The following is a 24,164-nucleotide window of genomic DNA, read 5'->3' on the forward strand; positions in this document are numbered from 1 at the left end:
CCGCCCACACGGGAGTGTCTCAGCCCCGCGCCGTCCGCCCTCACCAGAGCGCGAAGACGGCCAGCCTGGCTGGCTCTACCTCCGGAGCCTCGAGGTCGGTCGCAGGTTGGAGGCCGCCAGCTCCGCCATTAGGCCTCAGCTCAGGCGGGGGAAGAGAAGGGGGATACGACAAAAAAGTCGCATTCCCCCGAAAGGAGAGACAGAAAGCCCTGTTTCACCCCCCCCCACACACACACACACACACACATAACACCACCTAATAACCAAAAATTTAACTGAACTAGACAAAAAAATCAACACAAAAAAGTAAAAACAGACCGACTGCAGGCGAGCTGCAGCCGTTTCACAGCGCCGCCACTTCCGGATATTGAATATTGAATTATATCGATGAGGAAAATGTTACAGGTAATACATTAGCTATTTTGACTGGGATAGCAGAAAGGGCTTTACTATTTCTAGTTACTATCTCTCCTAGTTTAAAGCTACTGTCAGCCAGGAGATCTGGAAAGTGAATGTGAAAGGGACTTGAACTTCATTCTAGTGCCTTTCTTGACAAGTGCTTATCTGTGACTGTGTGAGAATAGGCTAGTTTCACTGTGATAGTTTCTATGTCGAAATATAATCCTTACTTGATTGCATGAATCATAGTCCATTAAATGAAATGTCAGGTACTGTGCATGAATTATTACCTTCATAATAAGAAAACAATGAAGATGGGGACAATTCGCATCTAACTGGTAGCTTAATTTGTTGCTATTGAATATTTTAGCAGTATCATTTTTTTTTGTGTAGTACGAATTGCGCAACAAAATGAGGAAGGAAGATTTGGAAGCAATAAAAATGAAAGAAAACAATCCAACAGAATGGTAGGGATTTTTAAAGTGTGCTATTGTCCACATAAGTGTTGAGCTGAATTCAAGACATTTTATTTAATAACTATTGTCTTTGCTTTTTGTCTGCTCAAGAACAACATGTTGTCCCAACACCTGGACATGCAACAAGATTTTCCAGGTCAAATTTATAAAAGAACAATGCTTGCAAAATATTGGTATATTATTGTCACATGTACTGAAATACAGTATTAAAAAAAAAAAAAGCATGCTATCCAGGGAAATCATACCATACACAAGTGCATCAGGTAGTGTAAAAGAGAAAATAGAGTGCAGAATATAATGTTACAGCCACAGAAATTGCAGCTCAATTTTTTTTTAAAGTGCATGAGCCGCACAAGGTCGATTGTGAATTCTTACCACGTGAGAGGTCTGTTTAAGAATCTTTGACAGCAGGGAAGAAGCTGTTCTTGAATCTGGTGGTATGTACTATCAAGCTTTTGTATCGTCTTACTGACAGGAGAGGGGAGAAGATGGAATGGCTGCAGTGTGAGTGCTCCTTGATTATGTTGGCCTGCTCCGTGATGGACTGGGCTGCATAACTGCAATTCCTTGTGGTCTTGGGCAGAGCAGTTGCCATACCAAACTGAGGTGCATCCAGATAGGATGTTTTCCACGATGCATCTGTAGAAACTGAGAAGATTGGAGATATGATGAATTTCTTTAGCCTTCTAAGGAAATGGAGGTGATGGTGTGCATTCTTAGCCATTGTGTCCATGTGGTTGGAGCAGGAGAAATTGGTGATATTTACACCTAGTAAATTGAAGTCTTGACCATGTCCACCATAATACTGTTGTTGCAGATTGGGGCACTTAACATCACCTCATTTCCTGAAGTTGATGACTAGCTCCTTGATCTCACGCACATGCACACGCACACACACACACCTCTCTGTTCCGTCATTATTTGAGATCAGGCCTAGTATGGTGGTCTTATCTGCTGCCTTGTAATAGGTATGTTGCAAGGCCTACCTGAAGCGTCGCTGAAAATCTGTCCCAGCCAGTGTGAGCGCTTTTGGCGCCGTTTAGAGGGGGGCGGGTTTAAAACGCGATTTCCCCTAGGCTCTTCAAATCGAGGATGTTCAGCCTAGTTAATTATTAACGAAAAATCGCTGGAAGATCCCGTCGCTTTAGCTATTATTACTTTTAAGGGCTTTATTTACTTGTTATAGTAGTTTAAAAATTAACCTCTAAACCCCCGACCGCCAGCAACCGGCCGGATCTCATACAGGGGACAACGGAAGGTAGGCTGTTTATTTTTACATTAAAAAGGGCTTCTTAAGATCACTTTATACAAAGTTTAATGTCGCGAGTAGCTAATTTTGGGCCCATTATATCCCGCAGTATTTTTCTGGGCATTTGGGGCACAAACCCACCGCAATGTGAACGTTCTAAACCAGTGCGTTCACAGGATCTCACTAGAAAGCTGATTTAAATTGACTTTAATTTACAGCAATTGAACACTAAATTCCTTCCATTTGGCCTATAAATTAATGTAAATGAGATTTAAAAATCATGTTTTATTGTGAATTATTTGTGAATATCATTTGGACACTTAGGCTATTTAAAAATGTTAATAATTTATTAAGAAATCTCAACTCGCTCTCCCGGAGGAAATTACAGCGCATAGTCAACAGAGCATCAAAAATTATTGGCTTACCCCTACCATCCCTTGAATCACTTTATCACAAACGGACATTACACAGATCATCTCTGATCCTACTCACCCTGCACACTATGCCTTTCAGCTACTGCCCTCTGGGAGGCGTTACAGGACAATTGCCTCCATAACAAATGTCCATAGAAAATCAATAGAGAACAAGACCTTCCACTTCTTGAAGAATTTTTAACTAGTTTGTACTACTGTCTGACATCAGTGCCTCTATTCCCATGCAATAATTCAAATAGATCGACCAATTTCATCTTGATGTATTGAGTGATAATGTAAAGTTCCATTTACCAGTAGATGCTTTTACTTTTTATCATCAGGGAAGCACTTTGTAATGCAGAAGGCCTGAGTTTCTATACATCAATTGAGGAATTGAAAAATATTTGGATGCCAAATTCTATCAAGATGAAGCTGTCTAAAAACAAGGAGCTAGAAGTCACAAACTGGACTGAAAATGAAGGCGTATGTAATTAAGTTTAATCCTTGATGTATCTATTCAAACCTCCCCTTAAGAGATTGATTCTAATATTTGTAAAATTTTAACTAAGATCAGACGGGTGATCTGAAATGTGAGCAGTGGTAAGTGAAGCTGTAATCGGGAAACTCAAATAGGCAGGTTACCTTTGGTATTAGATGATAGGGGCTAAGCAGTTTCCTCTTTGTGGGGGGGAGGGAACGATGGGACCCAAGGATGAGCTGCTCAGAGCAGGTATCTGGAAGCAGATAACGTGCATCTCTCTGAATTGGTTTCCTTTGCAAATCATTGTGTTTGTAAAAAAAAACAGTGCTTTAGAGGACTGTAAATCAGAGGAAAGACGGTAAGAAATAGGGTAGATAAGCCAGTATCTGTTTTTTGTGGCAGGGGTGTCTAAACAAAAGGGCATAGATTTAAGGTGAGGGGGAGGAGATTTAAAGGGGACCTGAGGGTTAAATTATTCAGTAGTTGGTATCTGGAATAAGCTGCCAGAGGAGTTGGAAGGAGTAACATTTTAAAAGTCATCTGGGCAGGATAATTGAATGACAAAGTGTGGAGATATATAGAAATTGTGCAGATGTGGGATTAACATAGATAGGCATGATGATCAACATTGACACATTAGGCTGAAGAGCCTGTTTCTATGCTATACAACTCCAACTCTATGACGTTGTCTTGATTATTAAGTTTCTAATTGATGTCCCTGTTAATATTTTTATTGGGAAAGGAATGTTTGTAGAATCACTATCCCTGTAAATTAGAATACTGTGATATCAAATTTGAGAAAAACCTTTAGCATTTAACTGTAATTTGCACAGTTGTGTAAGTACACTGGAACTGTTGATGGAACTAAAGTGTTGTAACTTTTAGAGATGCTAGAGGGAGCATTCTTACTTTCACAGTTTTCTGCAAACTTAAATAGTAAAACGCTGTTGCGCCTGCCAGTTGCAAGGTGGATAGCTGAAATGTGCTGGGGAAATGAACTGTTCTATTCTGGTCCCTCTGTTCCTTTCTTCTTTGTGGTTCATCAAAAAGATATTCCTAACAAGAACCATTAAATATATATTAATGATTTTTTGGAAATGTGTTATCCTGCATGCCCTTCCAGGCATTGTTAACTGGTTTCAATGTACCTTCTGTTTGGTCTCTGGATGATGTAGTTTTTGTATGTAGTCTTTTCTTTTCTCGGAGTTGGCAGCAATACCGTATGGAACTTAATTTGTGCATGTTCCTGACACTAAAAAGGAAGATTTTGAAGTTCCCTGTCGGAAATGACGGCGCACCTGAATGCAGCGGCTTTGCTCTCTCCTGTGTGGATGTTGTTGTTTTGTCCGTTTGTGTGTGGACCTGCGACTCGAAGTACAACCGGCAGGACCTTCTAAGGATTGGGACGCTGTGTAGCGAACTAGAGTTCGTAAGAAGCTCCCACAACGATGATATCCCGCCAGAAATCACCCGCCCAGCGGAGTCCAAGTGGATCACCTTACCGAAAGGACGGTGCTGGAGGCGACGCAGACGGAGGCGGCAGAAACGCGGTTGTCGAGCCGGCATTCACGCTAGGCTAAAGGAAGCTCCTTACAGACCAGCGCTACCCAGCATCTTTTTGACGAACGCCCGATCGCTCAGCAACAAGATGGACGAGCTGGAGCTGATCACTGAAGAAAACACAACTGTACAAACCTGCTCGATCAAGGATGTAACTAAGATCTGGCTTCACGCTGGGATCCCGGACGAGGCCATCAGTCTGGTAGGTCGCACAGCATACCGGGCCGACAGGAGCAGTGACTCCGGTAAGAGCAGAGGGGGGGGGCTATGTATTTACTCCTATGACAAATGGTGCACAAATGTAAACGTTGTCGAGAGACATTGTTCACCAGACATGGAGTTTATTACATTGAGATGTCGACCCTTCTACCTGCCGCGGGAGTTCACAGCTGTCGTTATTCTGGCTGTTTATATTCCACCAAGTGCCAACGTCAAGCTAGCACTGAACACCCTGCTAGCATCAATCAACAAATTACAGACTGCGCACCCTGATGGGATTTTCATCGTGGCTGGAGATTTCAATCAGGCAAATCTAAAAACTGTCCTCCCTAAATTCCACCAGCATGTCACGTGTCTGACGAGAGGTCAAAATACACTGGATCACGTGTACAGCAACATTAGGGATGGATGCAAAGCCTCCTCTCTCCCTCATCTCGGCCAGTCTGACCATCTATCAGTCTTTCTCACCCCGGCATACAAACCTCTCATTGTGAGAAGCAAGCCCAGTGTGAGAAACATAAAGACTTGGCCCGAGGGCGCTGCCGCCCAACTTCAGGACTGTTTTGAGCGCACCGAGTGGGACTTGTTTGCAAACCAGGACATACAAGAATACACATCCACAGTCATGTTCTATATACAGAACTGTATCAACAACGTCACTGTCGACGGGGAGGTCAGGTGCTACTCAAACAACAAACCAGGGATGTCAGGAAACTGCTGAGGGAACGCAACTCAGCCTTTTGATCTGGCAGTGATGAATTGTACAGCACTGCCAGATCTAAACTAAAGAGAGCCATTAAAGAGGCAAAGACAGCCTATGGAAGAAGGTTAGAGGGGTATTTTAACGAGAGGGACCCTCGGCGTGTCTGGCAGGGCATTCAGCAACTCACAAACTACAAGGGCAAGGGGGGCCGATCATCTGCAGCAGTAACAACTCGCTAGCTGAGGAGCTCAACCATTTTTTCGCCCGTTTTGAGCTGAATGAGGCGGAGCCTGCACCTGCAGCCGCACCCAGCACTGACGACCTGGCACTCACTGTGAGTACGGAGGACGTCAGAAGAACACTCCGCAGGGTCAACCCCAGGAAGGCTGCTGGCCCAGATGGCATCCCAGGGAGAGTATTGCGGGACTGTGCAGACCAGTTAGCGGAGGTTTTCAGCGACATCTTTAACCTCTCTCTGTCAACGTGCACTGTCCCTAAATGCTTCAAGACTGCTACCATCGTGCCTGTACCCAAAAAAACATCCATTACCAGCTTGAATGACTATAGACTTGTTGCTCTCACTTCAACGGTGATGAAGTGTTTTGAACGGCTGGTCCTGGCCCACATTAAGTCCTCACTCCCATCCACCCTGGATCAGCATCAGTTTGCATATAGAGCTAATAGGTCAACGGAGGATGCCATCAACATAGCTCTACATTCTGCACTGACACATCTGGAGCGTCCTGGCTCATATGTGAGGATGTTATTTGTAGATTTTAGTTCTGCATTTAATACAATCATCCCCAGCAGAATGGTGGACAAACTGTCTGATCTGGGTGTTAATGCAAACACATGCGGATGGATTAAGGACTTTTTAACAGATCGTCCACAGACTGTCAGGATGGGGTCCAATTACTCCCCAGTCCTGACGCTCAGCACAGGAGCGCCACAAGGTTGTGTGCTGAGTCCCATCTTGTATACAATATACACTTATGACTGTATACCAACACACAGTACAAACAGGATCATTAAGTTTAGCGGACGACACGACTGTGGTGGGACTGATAAACAACAACGACGAGTCTGCCTACAGAGATGAAGTCCAAAAACTGACTGTCTGGTGTACCAAAAACAACCTGGTACTCAACCCATCAAAGACAAAAGAACTGGTCATTGACTTCAGGAGGAAGAGGAGAGAGGAACCTGCTCCCTTATACATCAAAGGAGACATGGTGGAGAGAGTCACTGGCTTTAAGTTCCTGGGAATAAACATCTCCCAGGACCTCAAATGGCAAATGAACACCGTCACTCTCGTGAAGAAGTCACATCAGCGGCTGTATTTCCTGAGGTCTCCGCGGAGAGTAAACGTCTCACAGCCGCTGCTGCTGTCCTTCTACCGATGCGCTGTGGAAAGTATCCTCTCCTATGGAATCCTGGTGTGGTTTGCTAGCTGTACTGTGGCTGAGAGGAGGGCGCTGCAGAGAATTATAAAAACTGCGCAGAGCATTACAAACGCCAAACTGCCCTCCTTGGATGATGTATATAGGGCCCGATGCTTGCGCCGGGCCACAAACACCAAGCAGGACACATCCCACCCTGCCAACCACCTTTTTACTCTGCTACCCTCTGGGAGGCGATTCAGGACTCTGAAGGCTCGCAGCGGTAGACTAAAAAATAGTTTCTACCCATGTGCGATAAAAGAGCTAAATTCCAACAGAGAACACTGGGGAAGCAAAATGTAATTCCAAGAAATGCCGCCAAATTCTTTTAAATTCTTTTAAATTATTTTAAAATACCTATTTATTATTTTATTCATAAGTGTACATATGTGTTAATGGTTGTCGTGTTTGTATTTTTTTTAACCGGAGGAGATGTAATGGAATTTCGTTGGACAGTATTGTGCAATGACAATAAACGTATTCATTCATTCATTCATTCATTCAATTATCATATCTTAAGACCAATTTGAAGGAAGTTAAAGTGTAATTTAAACTTCAGCCAGACCAGATTATGGTATTAAATTGATTAATATGCTATAGTAAAGATGATGATATGTACAAATTGGAAGAGAAATCTTCCCTCTGAGCTGGAGACTTGGGATTTTTGGACAATGCCCAATAATTCAACGGTTTAGGGATGGGGGGGTGGGGGGGGGGGGGGGGGGGGGGGGGGAGGAGGGAGATCGGGTAAATGTTAATTTTAAAGATGTCTTGGAAGTTGCACGCATGTGGTTTCCAAAATTCCATTCTTATTTTTAACTGTGAAATTTGTGTTAGCAACATAAATCTATTTTAAAGAGCTATTTATTTCCGATGCCTAGTAATAGCATCAAAACCTTTTTCTGTTTGTTTGAAGCAACAAATTGGTGTTTGTTCAATATATTAATTTCCAGTTATTTGAGCCAATTGCTTGCTATGGTGGTTACTGAGCAGAATGTTTACTTTGATTACTTTGGCCGTATTCTGCAGCTGTCCACTTCAGAAGATGAGGAGAACACCTATCTGTACGACCTGGTGGTGACCGTGGCTCATATTTTAGATCCTCGGACTGGTGGCAGTCTTGTGGCTCACATTAAAGTTGGGGAAACCTATCACCAGCGGAAGGAGGTGCAGTATAATTTGTATCTAAATGTCTTGTTATTGAAGAATTTTTGTACAGCAATAGAATGGTAATATAAAGAGTAGAAGCATTGATGCACTTTAAAACCTTCAGTTTTCTCAATGGATGAGTTTAACTTTTTTAATTTCTACATTTGATAAATGTTTGATTTTAGTTTGCACTTCAACTTCTGTTAGACATGTCTTTAAAGAAACCTTTTTTTTTCTTTTCAAATGTCCAAATGTTTAATTTCCCTTCCACCATCAGTGATCTAAAATACATCGTCTTCAAAAACAATAGTGACCAAAAATATTATGTTTTTTATTTTTACTGACTAGCATCTCAATTGATAAGACCACCACAGAGTTTAATCAAAAAAAAGTAACCTTCCTTTCCTGCAATAATTTTTTATATAGCCCGATATTTTCCACGCATCTAATGAGCATGGAATGTTTTGTTGGTTTTGGCACACAAGACTCTTGACAGTTTAAGTTTCCAAAATGCAAAGCAAGTAAAGAGCATTACTTTAGCTTTTCACTGCACCCCAAATGGTTCCTGCCATCTTTAAGTTAATCTTTTACAGGTCATAAATTGGTACATGAAAAAGGCTTTACCACTAAATAAGAAGCACTTTGGACCATAAATTTCAAACAGGTTTCCTCAATTCAGGTCTGCAGCATAACATCACTGAAGGAATCTGTTTAATGCTAATTTATTTTGTTTTGTTAGTTTTACACATAGCTTGTGCAATAATGGAAGGGAAACCAACATGTAATATTTGTGATATTTTGCGAGTGCATTAGTGTTGGAAATCTCCTGTATTAGGTTTGGTGTAAGATCTGCAGCTCATGCAATGTTTTAATGTTTCAGGGTGTCACTCACAAACAATGGTATCTGTTTAATGACTTTCTCATAGAACCAATTGACAAGGTAATTGACTTTTTTTTTTGTCTTGAAGCTACTGTTCTATATTTTCAAAAATACAATGAGTTTTTCATGTGTACACTTGGGAAGTATTAATTAGAAATATTCCTTTATAGTTTTCATAAATAATTTCCCCCTTTGCTAAAACTTGCAGAAATGTATTTGTATGCCACCCACCATATCACAGGCATCTTTTTGGCACACACCTTTGCCCGACCTGCTGAGAATGTCCAGCATTTGCTTTTTATTTCAATATGTAGGTATCCTAGCAAAGTGGATCAAATTAAGGGAAGATGGTTTTGTGCCCTGGTTCCACATACAGTTTGTTGGTTGTTTGGGGTGAGGAGGGGAGTGGTGCTGTCCAGAATAAGGAGGACCATTGGGGCATTGCTCAACAGTACGTTATTAAGTAGCACTGCCACAAATCTTCTGGAGTAGCTTACATGATGTTCCTCTTGGGAAAGGAAAGGAAGGGAAAGTGAACAATTCTTTTAAGTAGGGGACAAATAAAACATTTTTTAAGTTGTTGAGATTGTGGTACAGGTGCAAAACCTTTTATCCGAAAGCCTTGGGACCAGACACTTGTCGGATTTCGGACATTTTCGGATTTCAGAATGGAAGATTTTTAGCGTAGATTAGGTAGGTAGCGCGGGCGGCTTGAAAAGTCTGGAGCAGCTGCCTCCTCCCCGGAGACCGGGAGAATCATTGCATAAATGTTAGTCAGTTAGTTTGGAGGGATTTTATGTGGTGGTGTAGGGGTGAAGGGGGAAACTTTAATTCTTAGTCCCCTACCTACCTGGTCGGCGACTCCCAACCTCGCGGAGCTGGGGGCTCCGTCCGGCCGCGGGCGGCGCCGGTTGTAGCTCCAACCCCGGCAACTCTACCCCTGGCTGCGAGGCGCTCCAAATCCAGTGCGGCCCGCGGCCGGACGCCCCAGCTCCGCGAATGTCGGGAGTCGGCAGCGTCGCAGCGCTGGGATACCAGCGGGGAGCGAGCAATGCCTTACCGGGTCGCCGTGCGGCAAGCTCCGGAGCGCTGTGGCCGCCTTCTTCCAACATTCGCGGAGCGTCGCTGGATTTGGAGCCGCGGAGCTGGGGGCTCCGTCCGGCCGCGGGCGGCGCCGGTTGGAGCTCCGACCCCGGCAACTCTACCCCTGGCTGCGCGGCTCCAAATCCAGCGACGCTCCGCGATGTTGTGTGTCGGCGGCCACAGCGCTCCGGAGCTTGCCGCACGGCGACCCGGTAAGGCATTGCCCGCACCCCGCTGGTATCCCAGCGCTGCGACGCCGCCGACTCCCGACATTCGCGGAGCTGGGGCGTCCGGCCGCGGGCCGCGCTGGATTTGGAGCGCCTCGCAGCCAGGGGTAGAGTTGCCGGGGTCGGAGCTACAACCGGCGCCGCCCGCGGCCCCACCGGCCACAGCGCTGCGGAGCTTACTGCACAGCGACCCGGTAAGGCATTGACCGCTCCCCGCCTCTCCGACCAGGTAGGGGACTAAGAATTAAAGTTTACCCCTTCACCCCCCTTCACATAAAAGCCCTCCAAACTAACTGACTAACATTTAAGCAATGATTTACAGATGTTTAAGCGTCTCCCGGTCTCCAGGGAGGAGGCAGCCGCTACAGTAGTACAGACCTGGGTTGACCGTGGGTCGTTTTGGGTCAGGTTTGGCGCCAAACGCGAGCTTTGGTGCGCAGACAACATCTGGAAAAAATGGCCGGTTTTCGGAGCTTTTCGGTTTCTGGAACACCGGATAAAAGGTTGTGCACCTGTATATTTAAACATTTGTTTTGTTTTTTCAGTGTGAAGCTGTGCAGTTTGATTTAAGTTGGAAGATCCCCTGCATTTTGTACTATGCTAGACGGAATCTGAATTCCAAGTATGATTTAACTAGTAAGTAACGTTTTGTGACATATGAATTACTAATTGGAGGTGGGTAGGGTGATTTTTATCATCTCCACTCCTGGTACAGCAGAGCTGAGCGGCGCTTGGGTGCTAATAGTACACATGTAAATATGGCGAGAGGGACTTTCTCTAATCTGGTATTCATTTTAAAATTAAAGGGAAACTCTACAATGGCTCAATAAGCCATCATCGGGGCAGGTGTAATATCCACAAATTTGCTAAATTGCTAAAGATAAGGGTTTGGTTTTCTCTGAAACAATTAAATGTCTGCAGTTTCAGTTTTTTTCTGTTTGTGTTTTTGCCAATTCTACTTAAAATGATACAGCTGTGAATAATTATAATGTCTTACTATTTTTTGTGTTAATTGTGTATCAACCAATTAAACCAGCAATGGTATTGTAAACGGTTTGCACAATCTGCTGCTTTATTGTTAGTATGAAAGACCAAGATAATCAGTTTGTAAGATTTAAACTAGCTCATTTGGTAGTGGTGCCTTCTAATTCCTGTGAACTACTTGGTGATATTTCTCGCACGTACACTGGCCTGCTTGCAATGACTGTTTTGTAAATATTGTTTTTCTCTCCTTTAGTAAAGAATCCAATTGAGGCGAGTGTTTTGCTGGCAGAAGCATCTCTAGCTAGAAAGCAGCGAAAATGTCATGCAACATTTATCCCACTCATGTTGAATGAAATGCCCCAACCCAATGATTTAGTGGGTTTGGATGCAGAGTTTGTCACTCTGAACCAGGTACGTTTGTTGTTCTCGGGATAGAGGATGACTTGGTTCCGTTTTGGATACTCTTTTGCCTCGGTTCATAGTGACAAGGTTGATTTGCTTGGTTTGGTGTTGCTTGTTCACAGGAAGAAGCAGAGCTTCGCAGTGATGGGACAAAATCCACCATCAAACCCAGTCAGATGTCAGTGGCAAGGATCACATGTGTGCGTGGTCAGGGACCAAACGAGGGGGTTCCCTTCATTGATGATTACATCTCCACACAGGAACAGGTAATGTCATGAGTAATGATTCCTCTGATCTTGCTGCCTAATTTGGCAACTTCCGCTTTGTGATTGATCGAGTATATTGTTTATATCACTAATGTAAATCATTGCAGTGTTAATCAGCTGTGAGATACTCGGTTTCAGTTAATTCCTGGTTTTTAAGTCCACTATGTGGGTATTAATTTCTCTTTGTTAAGCAGAAAGGCACTACATAGAGATCAAACAACTTGTTTTGGCAGGAGGTGAAATCCTGGCAGCTCAGTGTGGTATCATTGTAAGCCTAGCAGCAGGTTGGGCACATTTCAGCTGCAGGATCTGCAGTATGTGGGAAGAAGGAAGTATCTCTTCAGTTGGATAAATGTTATTTAGATTCTGTCTGAAAATGATCTTGTGTGCTTATTCCACAAATTTGTCCTTTGGAAAAAAAACAATAGGTTGTGGATTATCTAACCCAGTATTCTGGAATCAAACCTGGGGACCTTGATGCCAAAATCTCATCCAAACACCTAACCACCTTGAAGTCAACGTACCTGAAACTAAGGTTCCTCATTGATGTTGGAGTGAAGTTTGTGGGACATGGGCTGCAGAAGGACTTCAGAGTCATAAATCTTATGGTAGGTTTAGAAAGTTCACAAACATAATAATTGGGATAAGCTACTTAATGTGGCATCCTGTATTTGTGGACACTTCCATTATCTCCCTCCCTCTTTCGTCTCCATGTCAAGTCTTGTAACGTTGGTAGCTGACCTTTTTGTCGCAACTAACTTAATGATGCTGAAAAGTGGGAATCGTGTTAATAGATGTTAAGTGAGGAAATATTTTGTTTGTAATGTAGAGTACAAACTCTTAAATAGAAAAAGACTGGATTTATTCTTCCGGTAATAGAAAAACAGGATACTTATTCAAACAAAACACAACATGTAGAGCAACAGGCCACTCAGCCCAGCAGTTCTGTATTGGCACTTTTCTCTACAAACGACCACAAGGTAACGTTAGTATAAATTAGTGGGTGAGGTCTGAACCATTGATCCAGTAACGAGGGGTCCAGTGGTCCAACCCCACCACAACAATGTTGGATTTAAAGTTTTAATAAATAATCTGATTTGAAAAGCTAATATGATATAATGATTAAGAAGCTGCCATTTTAAAAAAAAGCTTACTCGCTAATGTCTTGGAGAAGGAAATCTGCTGATCTTATTTTACCCAGTCTGGAGTATAAGTGAATCCAGAAACAGGAATATAATTGACTCCCTACTAACCTCTGAAATGGATTGAGGGCACATGGGGATGAGTAATAAATCCTTGTCTTGCCAGAGGAAAATAAATCAAAAAATACCTTGAACCGTTTTTGCTTTCTTTTCTCTCTGTCGAGTAACTATCTCATTTCCTTTTTAATTTAAACACAATGGCCCAGCTGCATTTGGGACAAATGTTTTAACTCTGATCCTAAATTAATGTTGCTTTTGTACAGAAAGAGACACAAAATTCTGGAGTAACTCAGCGGGTCAGGCAGCATCCATGGAGAATATTGGTGGGGATGTTTTGGGTCTGATCCGTTGTTCTCCAGTGATGCTGCCTGGCCCGCTGAGTTACTCACGCATTTTGTGTTTGTCTTTGGTATAAACCAGCATCTGCATTTCCCTGTTATTATTTTCTTACAATCTGACTGTGCTCTTTGACTACTCAGTGAAATTTCGCACAGTAGTGTTGTTCAAAAAGTGCAATTTAATCATTTCCAATCCTTCCCAAATGGCAGCTAATCTACAAGGGCATCCACTGATCTGTGAGAGATGTCTGATTTGATGCAATACATCCACAGGATTTTCTTTTAAATAACTGCATATGTTGAAGCAGGCCTACCAGCATCGAAAAGATTGAAATATAAAAAGCCCCTAAAACTGCTGACATAAGAAATGTTCACTTTGAGGATGTTTATTGAGTCATATTTCATATGCCTTCAGGAGCCCCACCTACCCCACACACTCCCCAACTGTGTCCCTTTCATCTCTCTCATAAAGGCTGGTTAAAAACTGGTGGGGGGAAAAGGCTGGGAAAACAAACTGGCCATTTTTTTAGGGGGAGCCCAGCTTGCTTCAGGTCCAAATGTGGAAGTTAGATGGGTTTCAGTATGACCGGCATTATTTTTGATTTTGTTATGTCATTAAGTGACATAACTTTATTTTGATTAAACAAGCAAATATTATGTTTCATTATTACTCTGTGGAGCTTTAAGTGTCAATCACATGAAGATCAGACCAGGGTAATGGGTGGCAGGTCTCCTTGCTGGAGGCAGTAGAGAACCAGTTCTACTTGCCCACTTTGCTTCTCTCCAAAATGGTGATTCACATTGGAGTAATTTCTATCGGAGCTAGTGTCATCCAAGTTATTGTTTTCAGATGAATAACAGCAGTACACTTCTGGAGGGCATATTAGAAAGCAAATCTGGTCTTGCTTTGAATTGCCACCACAAGTTAAAAGGAACTCTGACTTCTAATTGATCCTCGTTCAGACAAGCTGAAGATGATTCTTTGCTCTTATTGTATCACATCCAAATTTCGTTCCAGCACATTGCAGTACACTTTTGATAACTGAGCAGACTTGGGGGTTTTGGAAGCAGAAATCATTTTTATAAAAATGAAAAATGGCTGGTAAAACTGCAGTGAGGTTATTTGATCCACTGCTCATGGTTGCACCCCTATGCTAATCATGTGGCTGCATGAATGTTTTGTAGCTGTCTGGCGGCTAACAACCTTTGTTGGCTCCCTGACAATCTTGTGAGCAGATAGAGCGGCAGCCAGGCCTCTCTCTATATCTTTCAGCCTGCAGGCTTGCTGGTCTTTAACAGCTTGTGCTGTCGAAAGCCTGTTTCACTGTTGCTAAGTGTCTCAAAGTTTTTGTTTAATTTTTTTTTACTCAAAATATTAATTAAATAAAAACATGCTCATAGAATTAAAGATAACCAAAATAGCAGGATGTTATTTAATGAATGTTGCCAATCCCAGTCAGATGAAAGGAACTACATGAAATGTGCCAGCTGCATCCTTGTGTAAAACAGAGGTACAATATAATTGCATTCAGCACCTTGGTTCAGACAGTTATTGAATGCCCTGAGGTAAATCCATGAATGGAGCAAGACATGTGTTATGCCTATATCTGCCCTCCAGTGCTTTTGTACTTTTGTGCTGCAGTGTGCAAGCGTTACAGTTGGAATGCACTGATATGCGTGTTGCAGTTTCTTTAGCACAATCTGGCTCAATGTTGCGAGTGAGTGAAGCTCCTAATTGGCAAAATCTACTTAGAATATATGACCCATGGGGGTTAATGTAACAGGAAGCAGCTGCTCTCTGTGAATGGTTCGTTGTCAGATAATTGGGGTGTGGTGTATTTTGCAGAGAATAGCATCCACAATTTGTATTGCTATTGCAATAACATAACCTTCAACAAAAAAAACAGTGTAAGCAAAGATTAAAGAAACATTAGTGTCAATGCCTTGCAAACGCAAAGACTTTAATAGATTGACATTATCAGGCTATTAAAAATTCTCCTATCTGTTCAAAATACTAAATCCAATTCCAAGTTCTAGCTTCAGGAAATTTTGAGTTACTTATATAAATTTTAGGCTTGGAGTAATATATTTTTCTGCCTATTTCCATTTTCAGATTCCAAAGGAGCAAGTGATAGACACTGTGTATTTGTTTCACATGCCTCGGAAGAGGATGATCTCGCTGCGTTTCCTTGCATGGTATTTTCTAGGTCCGTATGTGTTACAACCCATTTGACAAGTTTTTGACATGCATTTCTGTAGATCAACATGCAACATTCCAAATCTTTATTGCATTCATTGTGACTTATCAGTAGGTTTAAGAAGTTAAAATTGCTGATTGCATTGAGTTACAAAAATAGATGGAAGTTAATGTTGTGATGAAGAGATTTGTACTTTGCAACTGGTTATGGATGGGTTGAGTCAGTGATGAAATATTAGCAAATGGAGTGTTATATGGTAAGAGAAACCAAATGGCAAATTATTATTTAAATGGGTAGAGTGCATATGAATAGAGCACAGAGATTTGGATGTTCCTGTACATGAATCTCAAAAGGTTTGCAGGCAGGTGCAGCAAATGGTCAAGAAGGCAAATGACATATTGGCCTTTATTGCAAGATGGTTGGAGTTTAGAAATTAGAAAATATTATTACAAATGTGCAGGGTTGAGGCCACAGCTGGGGTACTGGGCACAGTTTTGGTCCCATTACTTAAGAAATGATACTAGAATTGGATGCAGTCCAAAAGACATTCAAGAGTAGACCCAATGTGCTGGAGTAACTCAGCGGGTGAGGCAGCATCTCTGGAGAGAAGGAATGGGCAATGTTTCGGGTTGAGACCCTTCTTCAGACATTCAAGCGTTCAATTCCTAGGATGAGAGGATTGTTTTATCATGAGTGGCTAAAGTAATTAAATCTACATTCTTTGGAGTTTAGAAGAATGAGAGGTGATGTTGCTGAAACATATTAGATCCTTAAGGGGCATGATAGTGCAGATGTTGAGACGCTCAAGTGGACATAGTTTTAAATGACCACCCCCTAATCCTGTAACTGCCGTGTGTCGGGACATCTCATAGGAGACGGTGAATCTCTGGAATTCTCTATCTTGGAGGCTGGGTCATTGGTTTTTAAAGAGGTGGATAAATATTTGAAAGACTGGAATTGAGGGTTATAGGGAACTGGCACAGAAGAGATGAGGTCTGGGACAGGTCAGCCATTGCCATATTGAATGATGGGGCAGGGCTGAGTGGCTTACTCCTGCTCCTATGTTCTTATGTTTTACTGAATGGCATGACATTGAGTACTGCAGTTAAACCTGCAGGAAAAATGTGACTGCCCAGCATTTCAGTAGTTTTGGCTTTTGTCCATGAGATTGCTGCCTGATATGGGAAAGCTGAATCTTGTGGATCTTGAAGATTCCATACCTGGTTAATGTTAATAAATATTATCTGGGGCAACAGCAGAGGCACAGCAGTTGGTCTTCATACTGTTTAGCATCCTTCCTGGGGAAATCCAAAAGGAGAGGCGCCAAGCTTCAAATGTGACTTTCTCCCAATTGAAATCATCTGCTAATGCTTAGTGTGTAGGTTCAAGTGTAAAATTACTGCTTTGTTAATAAGAACTGGTGCATAACACAATTGGGTGTTAGTACTTGCAGGAAAGGTTGGGAAGAATTGGACTAGAAATAGACGAGCTGATAGAGAGTAGAGATGAGGTCTAGTTAGGCCTCTGCTGGAGGATGTTGTCCAGCCTTGCAAAATGTGCTCAAATATGGAGAGATTGATTGGTGCTTTGTTGATTTCTTGGATAGAACTCAAAATTCAGGGTGAAACGCATGACAGCATAGAGGATGCGCGTACAGCACTACAACTCTATCGAAAGTACCTGGAATTGACCAAGCACGGCATGGACGTAGATGAATTCCGAAAAATACTGAAAGGTCTATATGAGAAGGGCAGAAAGATGGACTGGAAAGTACCAGAGTCTGAAGAAGTCCAGAGCAGTCCAAAAAGTAAGTGCCTCTTTTATTTCTTATTTTTGTGTAAAGAGATTTTGTTGCATAAACTTAAAATCTAAGAGATTATGCTTATCAAAAGATAGTGCTGAAGCCTTGGAAAATCAGACTTTTGGGGAACTGCATGGAAATTGACCTTTACCTGCAACACACTGCTGAGGTAAAACTGTGCTGACTAAAGTGTATTGAATTTGGTGATTCAATTTTCTGGAACATGGGCTCAGCACAAAACCCTCCTTTAATTCAGTACTAATTGGCTATTATTTAGTCCGCAAGGCAGAGTGAGAAATGTCATGCAGGGAATGTTTTTCTCTATCTGATTATGCTTACTTTTACCTCTCTAACTTGGTGTCAGCCCCTCCTTATCTTCTATCTTGCTGACGAGTTCCCTCTCTGCTGTCACCCTTGCCCTTAGAAGTCTCTTGTAAATTGCTCTCTTAAGGCTGGTTCTCACGTTGCGAGTTGAGACGAGAGGTACCCCGAGTGAAAGACTCGTGGTTGTGTACGAGATTGCAAGTGTATGATCAAGAGTTTAACGGAGTTCCCACGGGTATGACAAGTTTGCCGTTTACCTGTGATTTCTGCAATGTTCCAAGTTCGTCTCCCGAGTTACTCTTGAGCCAATCCTGATTGAAGGTTTGTTTTAATAAGCAACAGTGTTATGTTTTAATAAGCAACAGTGTTAAAGAAGACCTATCCATCCTGTGGCTTTGTTTTAAAGATATAATTCAGAGCGGCCGCATCTATTGATGTGACCTACAAAGGGAAAATCCAGTGCCAGAGCAGTTATACTTATGATTTGTTTGAAACACACAGGTTTGACATGTTTTAATTGAATTTACTGCCATGTCTACACACTGCAGGGAGACGGGAGATTAAATCTTTGAATGTGGACGGATGTGCACATCAGATTGTTGTGAGACGGAGCTCAGGGTTCGCCTCCTGAGTTGTTTCGGTGCCCAGGCGTGAGTTGAGATGGAGAGAGGTTGGGGGTGGGGCGTCATTAATCTGTCTGGGGTGACATGGCTCTTGGGTTAGGCTGGGATCATTCTCTGCGGGGTGATCTTAGTGCGGGAGACAAGTGTAGGATAGGTGTACTGACTGTGTGGGCAGAACTTTGGAAGTGATTGCCCACCAGTCTCAAAAGCCAATGTGTCTCCCTGGGATAGTAGGGGGCTATCAAACAGCACAATACCTCATTTCCCCCCCCCCCCTTCCCCTCCACGCCAACAAGAAGGGCAACGATCCCAAGGCTCAGCATCAGAAACAGCGGGCAGGCAACAATCACCTGTCATTACGAGGGAGAGATCATGCACTGTTGTAGGTCTCCTTTGCATGTCGGTGTTTCTATCTTTCTCCACTCATTGTTGGCCCTATCTATCACCACCCCCACCTACACCCCTCTGCTTCTAGGCCATGTGTGTGGCCCCTTCCCTCCCCTCTCCAGCTCCCCGCCCATTGCACCGGCGTGGGGGCTTTGCACTGTCTTCATGTCGACGATGCCAGCAGGTCAGTGCCAGTCGCACCGGGGCAGTCGCTCCCTTCAGTTTCCCAGGGGGTCGGGACGGGACTGGAGTTGGGAGGGAAAGGTGGGGGAGAGGCGGGGTCTGGGTGGGGTAGGTGAGCAGGGAGAGTATGGTTGTTTGCAGTTGCAGAGGGAGGGGGCAAGGGCGGTACAGTTCCCAGTCTCAGCTCCTGTCCAGGGCGATGGCCGGAGACGTCGGGACCATTGGGACACCGACCCCCAGGCCCACTGCAAGCACGGAGAACCCAGAGGCCAACAGCCAACAGCAACTCCAGCCCAGCCCTGCTCCAACTCCAGAGGAATCTGCTCTCCGATGGGCCGTTACGGCGACAAGTGGCAGTTCGCCCACAGCCCGAGCTGCGCCCCCTCATCCGCCACCACAAGAACAAGACGTACCTTGCACACCTTCAGCTTCTGCCCCAACTCCAGCCCCGTCCCGACCCCCTGGGAAACTGAAGGGAGCGACTTCCCCGGGGAGACTGGCATCGACCTGTTGGCATCGCCGACGTGAAGACAGTGCAAAGCCCCCGCGCCGGTGCAATGGGCGGGGAGCTGGAGAGGGGAGGGAAGGGGCTGCACACATGGCCGGGAAACAGAGGGGTATAGGTGGGGGTGGTGACAGATAGGGCCAACAATGAGTGGAGAAAAACAGAAAAACCGACGTGCAAAGGAGACCTACAACAGTGCATGATTTCTCTCGCGTTATGGCAGGTGATTGTCGCTGGGAAACTGAAGGGATCCACAATCAGCTGCTGCGTGCCCACTGAGTTAAAGAGTTCCCACGGTAGACTCACGCTACACTAAGGGAAACGCACGGGCCACTACGTTATTACAACGAGTTTTAATGTTTCAATTCTTAACCACAAGAGTAAAATTGACTCGTGGAAAATTTCAAACATGTTTCATTTTTTGCAAGAGTCGACAAGTTACACGAGACCTGCCATTGGCGCCACGAATCTTTAAGTTGCGTCCACTAGTTCCGTACGTTATTACCATGAGTTTTAACTCTGGTTACCTCTTGTGTCAACGCGCAACGTGAGAATCAGCTATTAATATTTCACTTTTATGGTGACCTTGCAAAATCCCTCTTCAGTATCATTAAGTCTGATCAATGATTAATTCCCTGCTTGCCTGCTGCTGCTCTGCCCACCCCACGCCTTCTCCTCTACCCACTGTTCAAAATCTGCTTTACTCACTGTTTGCAAAACCTTCAAGATTATTTTTTTTTAAGCCATGCAGTTAATGCTGGCACTAAATGCCCAAAGCATAATATGTACCCTTTTCTCAGCACTGATGTTCTCTGTCTGAAACTTTCTAAACTTTTATTTTTAGTGTTTGTTTTATTCTATTTTAAGTCTATTTTGTTTGAATAGTAAGTGCAGAATGGGATGAGTGCAAAGATGTCAACAGGCTCAAATCCAGCAGTTGAACTAAACTGCAGAATATTTTAATAGTTTCTGAAAGTTTGGCTGGGTTTGTATTATATGACAGGATTGATCCAGCCATAAAGAGCGATCGATATCCCTCCGTTTTTCTCCCGTTATTGGGGTCTGAAAACGACCGTTACAGACGGCACTATGTACAGCCTCCCCCCCCCCGCCCGCGGAGATGATCCGTGGCTCCGCGATTGCGAATCGGCCGCTTATTAATTGAGACCGCGGCTTCACTTTACCGCGAGTACCTAGGCCCCGCGGTCGAAGCACTTTTTCCCGGTAAGTTTTCGCAGGCAGCTCCGAGATTAGCTGTTAAAGAATTATTACTCTACTACAAGCTGGCATTAGTGACAATGTTTAATTGACTGTGTTATAGTTTAGGCCCTCAATTTCATGAATAAGTGAGTGAGTGAATGAATAATGAATGAAGGGTGAAATTAATTAAAGTCCATACAGATAGATTTTCATAAATTCAGACTTTAATCTTACCTTTCAGTTAGAGTTGATTCTTGGGGGCCTTCTTTGTGTTCCAGCACATCAGAAGGGACTTTGAAGGCTTTCTTGCACTTTAATCCACTTCGCAGCACTTTCTTCAGCCTTTTTAATGCTTTTCCCACTAAATACAATTACCTGCTGCAAGTTTCCACAACATTTATTCCACAGAACAACACATCAGAATCTCCAGTAAAACAGGTATCTGTGAAGCCTCCTCAGCCATTTTGTGTGCTAGCCTGAAACAAAGTGCGTGATTGGCCAACTGGCAGACAACTCGATGTTAAATGTGCTTTGATTGGACTAAAAAATTCCTGACATTTTTCCGTTTTTTCTATAATTTAATAAAAATGTGCAAGTCTTCTTCATATCGAGTTTCAGGGGTGATTTATATAAATATTTTTACACAATATGTGAAAATTTCATGTAGTTTGGTGACTTGGGTCATGAAACTGCAGAATAAAGCTCCTCGGCCCACAGCCTAAACCCAATATTCTCAGAATCACTGTTATTCAAGTGGCAACCTTCTACTCTTAGTCATGTGAGGCACTAGTTCAGAGTATATCAAGGCATACCCAGATGGCTGGATCAATCCTATCATATAATACAAACCCAGCCAAACTTTCAGAAACAACATGTGAAAATTTCATGTAGTTTGGTGACTTGGGTCACGAAATCCTATTTCTAGACACATTTTTGATGCTCGGCCCACAGCCTAGCTGTATAATTTTGAGACTCAACGTGATTTATTTTTCAAATGTTTTGTTTATAAGTAGCTTTTTGGCATGCTAATCCCTTTAGCCGACTTCATCTGCAACCCCACCCTACCCAAAACTGAAACAAAATGCTTGGTAGAATAATGTAGTATGCAGGCATTTATTTTCTTGGTAGTTGTTCATACTTGTCATAATTTGTCTGGAGCGACCTTTCACATTGTCTATTCTCTGTAGTTAGCAAAAGTTGGTTACTTTGCTGAATGTTGCAATATGTATATATATCAACTATACTGTTTAAGTTGGTTACAACAGACTGATGCAAAGAATTAGGTGATTAACAGCCAGATTTAAAGTTCATAATGTGCTTAATTGTTGGTTCTCCTTCAGTTTGCTCAGTAGAGTGGAGGCTTAAGCTTGCGCCAGGACACCTGCTCTTATAGGACCTTGCAATGCGCAAATCAGTTGCTGTGTTTGCCTGCTCTTTCTATTATTGCAGTACTATCTCCAAAAACTTATGCTTTCAAATAAATCTATTGGGACTTCCTGAAAATGTTAAAAGGTGCAACTCAAATGGACTCCATTGTTCTTTAAGCATCTTTTGATTCAAAACTCCAAATCAATCCGGTTTTGCTTGCTAAATATCCCCATACCATGACTGTAAGGAGCTGCAAGAACTGGCTTCAACAACCCTGCTGGGTAACTGCAGCACACGTATGCATTAGAATGCTTGGTTATGCTCTCCATTTCTGCAAAAAAAGCAAACAGTCTGTTCTCACGTTGCAAAAGTTGTAACATGATATAAAATCTGGAATATTTATGTACAATGAATCACTGATTAATTCACAACTGGATCTGGCATTGAACCTACTGCTGAGTGATGAAATGGAAGTTTCCTTTGATAGTTCCAGTGAAGTGGACAGAGCTAGCCTTGGTTGGTACTGAATTTCCAATGCCACCCAGAGAGAGGAGAGATGGGTGGCTGGAATTGGAAATGCCACATTATTGCATTTTTGGCGCAAAGTAAAGAAATAGAGGGAGCTCAACTCGGCAATGGGTGTAAAACCTGGAAGAATGTTCCATTCCCTAGTACCTCTTTCGGCCTGATGATCACACAGTATTGGAATCCACTTTACGTACTTTTCATTCCCCATGATGAGTTAATGGGATTAATCTTGATAGTTTTATAAAATGCAGATTCTACATCTTCAAGCTTGTTTTTTCTCTTAAATCAGGCTCTCAATTTTCTCACCTCTGATGGGTTTAAATGTGAAGACACCGAATGAACTTATCTAATCTAATGAGGAGTGAATCTGCAGCATTTGAGGGGAAAGAAGTTTGTATTTTTAACAAATTCCGGAAGAAATCTATTTCTAAGTGGAGATGGCTTGAAATGGTGCGTGACTGTCACAGTATTATATCGTGGAGCACTGATCTGACTGGATGAAGAATGAGAAAGAAGGTTGGATTCTTAGGAAAAAGAAACCATAAGGAATCGCTTTGGCAAAATGGAAACTGATGCATTACGATATAAAACTAGGGAAAACTAGAAATGCTCAAACCCAGGCACCCTTTGAGGAAAAAGTTAAATGTTTTAAAATTGTTGAACTTTGCTATAATTGCACGTATCACTGCTGAGGACTGGCATTTTGTCAAGGCTTCAATCTCCAGAGGTTTATTGACAAACATTCCATGCTTTTTAAAAAAATAATGTTCTTCCTATTTTCTTAAGCTTCACTTTTTATTTTAAGAATGAGTGCCCACCTGCGGCCGTGCTCATAGGACAGAATAACATTCCTGTGAAGGAAGAATGCTCAATTCAAATAGCACAGACATGGTTGGCAGATTTGGGCAGCTCTGAGATAGAATTTAAAATCTTTGTATTCGCCTATTCCAGGAAGAAAGCTGATAGGGGTGATATCATGCATCGCCCGCAGGTTGCACATGCATCTGTATTCAGTAAAATCATTGCTTTCCAAGAAATAGTTGTCTTCCCTGTTGTAGATATTGTGTTTTATGTCCTGTCATACTGAATATGGTATTCCACAATAATTTTAATAACTCAACAAACTATTTTAGATTGTTTAATTGGACAATTAGATATGGGATTGATGTCATGATCGCAGTTTTACCAAATTTAACAGTCCACGCTCTTGAGCTTTGTATTTATGTCACTCCTCAGTCTTTCCAGATAACCAGCAGGATGATGCAGAATCTTCAGTTACACTGCCGAGGTTCCTGAACTCTCAGGACTTTTAAAACTTAAAATGTGGCCTTGAGTTTACAAATCTCCAAATGGCTACCAATCTTTATTACAGTACTTCACACAGATATTCATATGGTGCGAGGCTCGATCAATATTCGGCATTAAGTTGCATACGTACCTGCATTGGAAGGAAAAATATTTGCACTTCCTATATTAAAAAAAAGAAAGAAATGGAAGCTCTTTTAAAGATTTTCAGTTGAAAAAGTTCTCATCTACCTTGCTTTTCTGAAGATAATAAACTTTATTTTTTAATGAAA

General features: G+C 42.7%; 1 protein-coding gene across 1 annotated transcript in view; it reads left to right on the plus strand.

Annotated features, from left to right (window-relative positions):
* pan2 (poly(A) specific ribonuclease subunit PAN2) overlaps nucleotides 1-24,164 on the plus strand; it is a 50,870-nt gene extending 26,706 nt beyond the window's left edge. The window contains 11 exon segments of the mRNA XM_055664475.1: nucleotides 793-866; nucleotides 2,879-3,020; nucleotides 7,969-8,106; nucleotides 8,969-9,028; nucleotides 10,824-10,914; nucleotides 11,516-11,673; nucleotides 11,787-11,930; nucleotides 12,359-12,538; nucleotides 15,584-15,677; nucleotides 17,275-17,475; nucleotides 22,877-24,164. Coding sequence (XP_055520450.1) covers nucleotides 793-866; nucleotides 2,879-3,020; nucleotides 7,969-8,106; nucleotides 8,969-9,028; nucleotides 10,824-10,914; nucleotides 11,516-11,673; nucleotides 11,787-11,930; nucleotides 12,359-12,538; nucleotides 15,584-15,677; nucleotides 17,275-17,475; nucleotides 22,877-22,899 — 1,305 coding nt within the window. The 3' untranslated portion in view covers nucleotides 22,900-24,164.

This window comes from Leucoraja erinacea, chromosome 40, assembly GCF_028641065.1.
Source record: "Leucoraja erinacea ecotype New England chromosome 40, Leri_hhj_1, whole genome shotgun sequence".
Classification (NCBI taxonomy): domain Eukaryota; kingdom Metazoa; phylum Chordata; class Chondrichthyes; order Rajiformes; family Rajidae; genus Leucoraja; species Leucoraja erinaceus.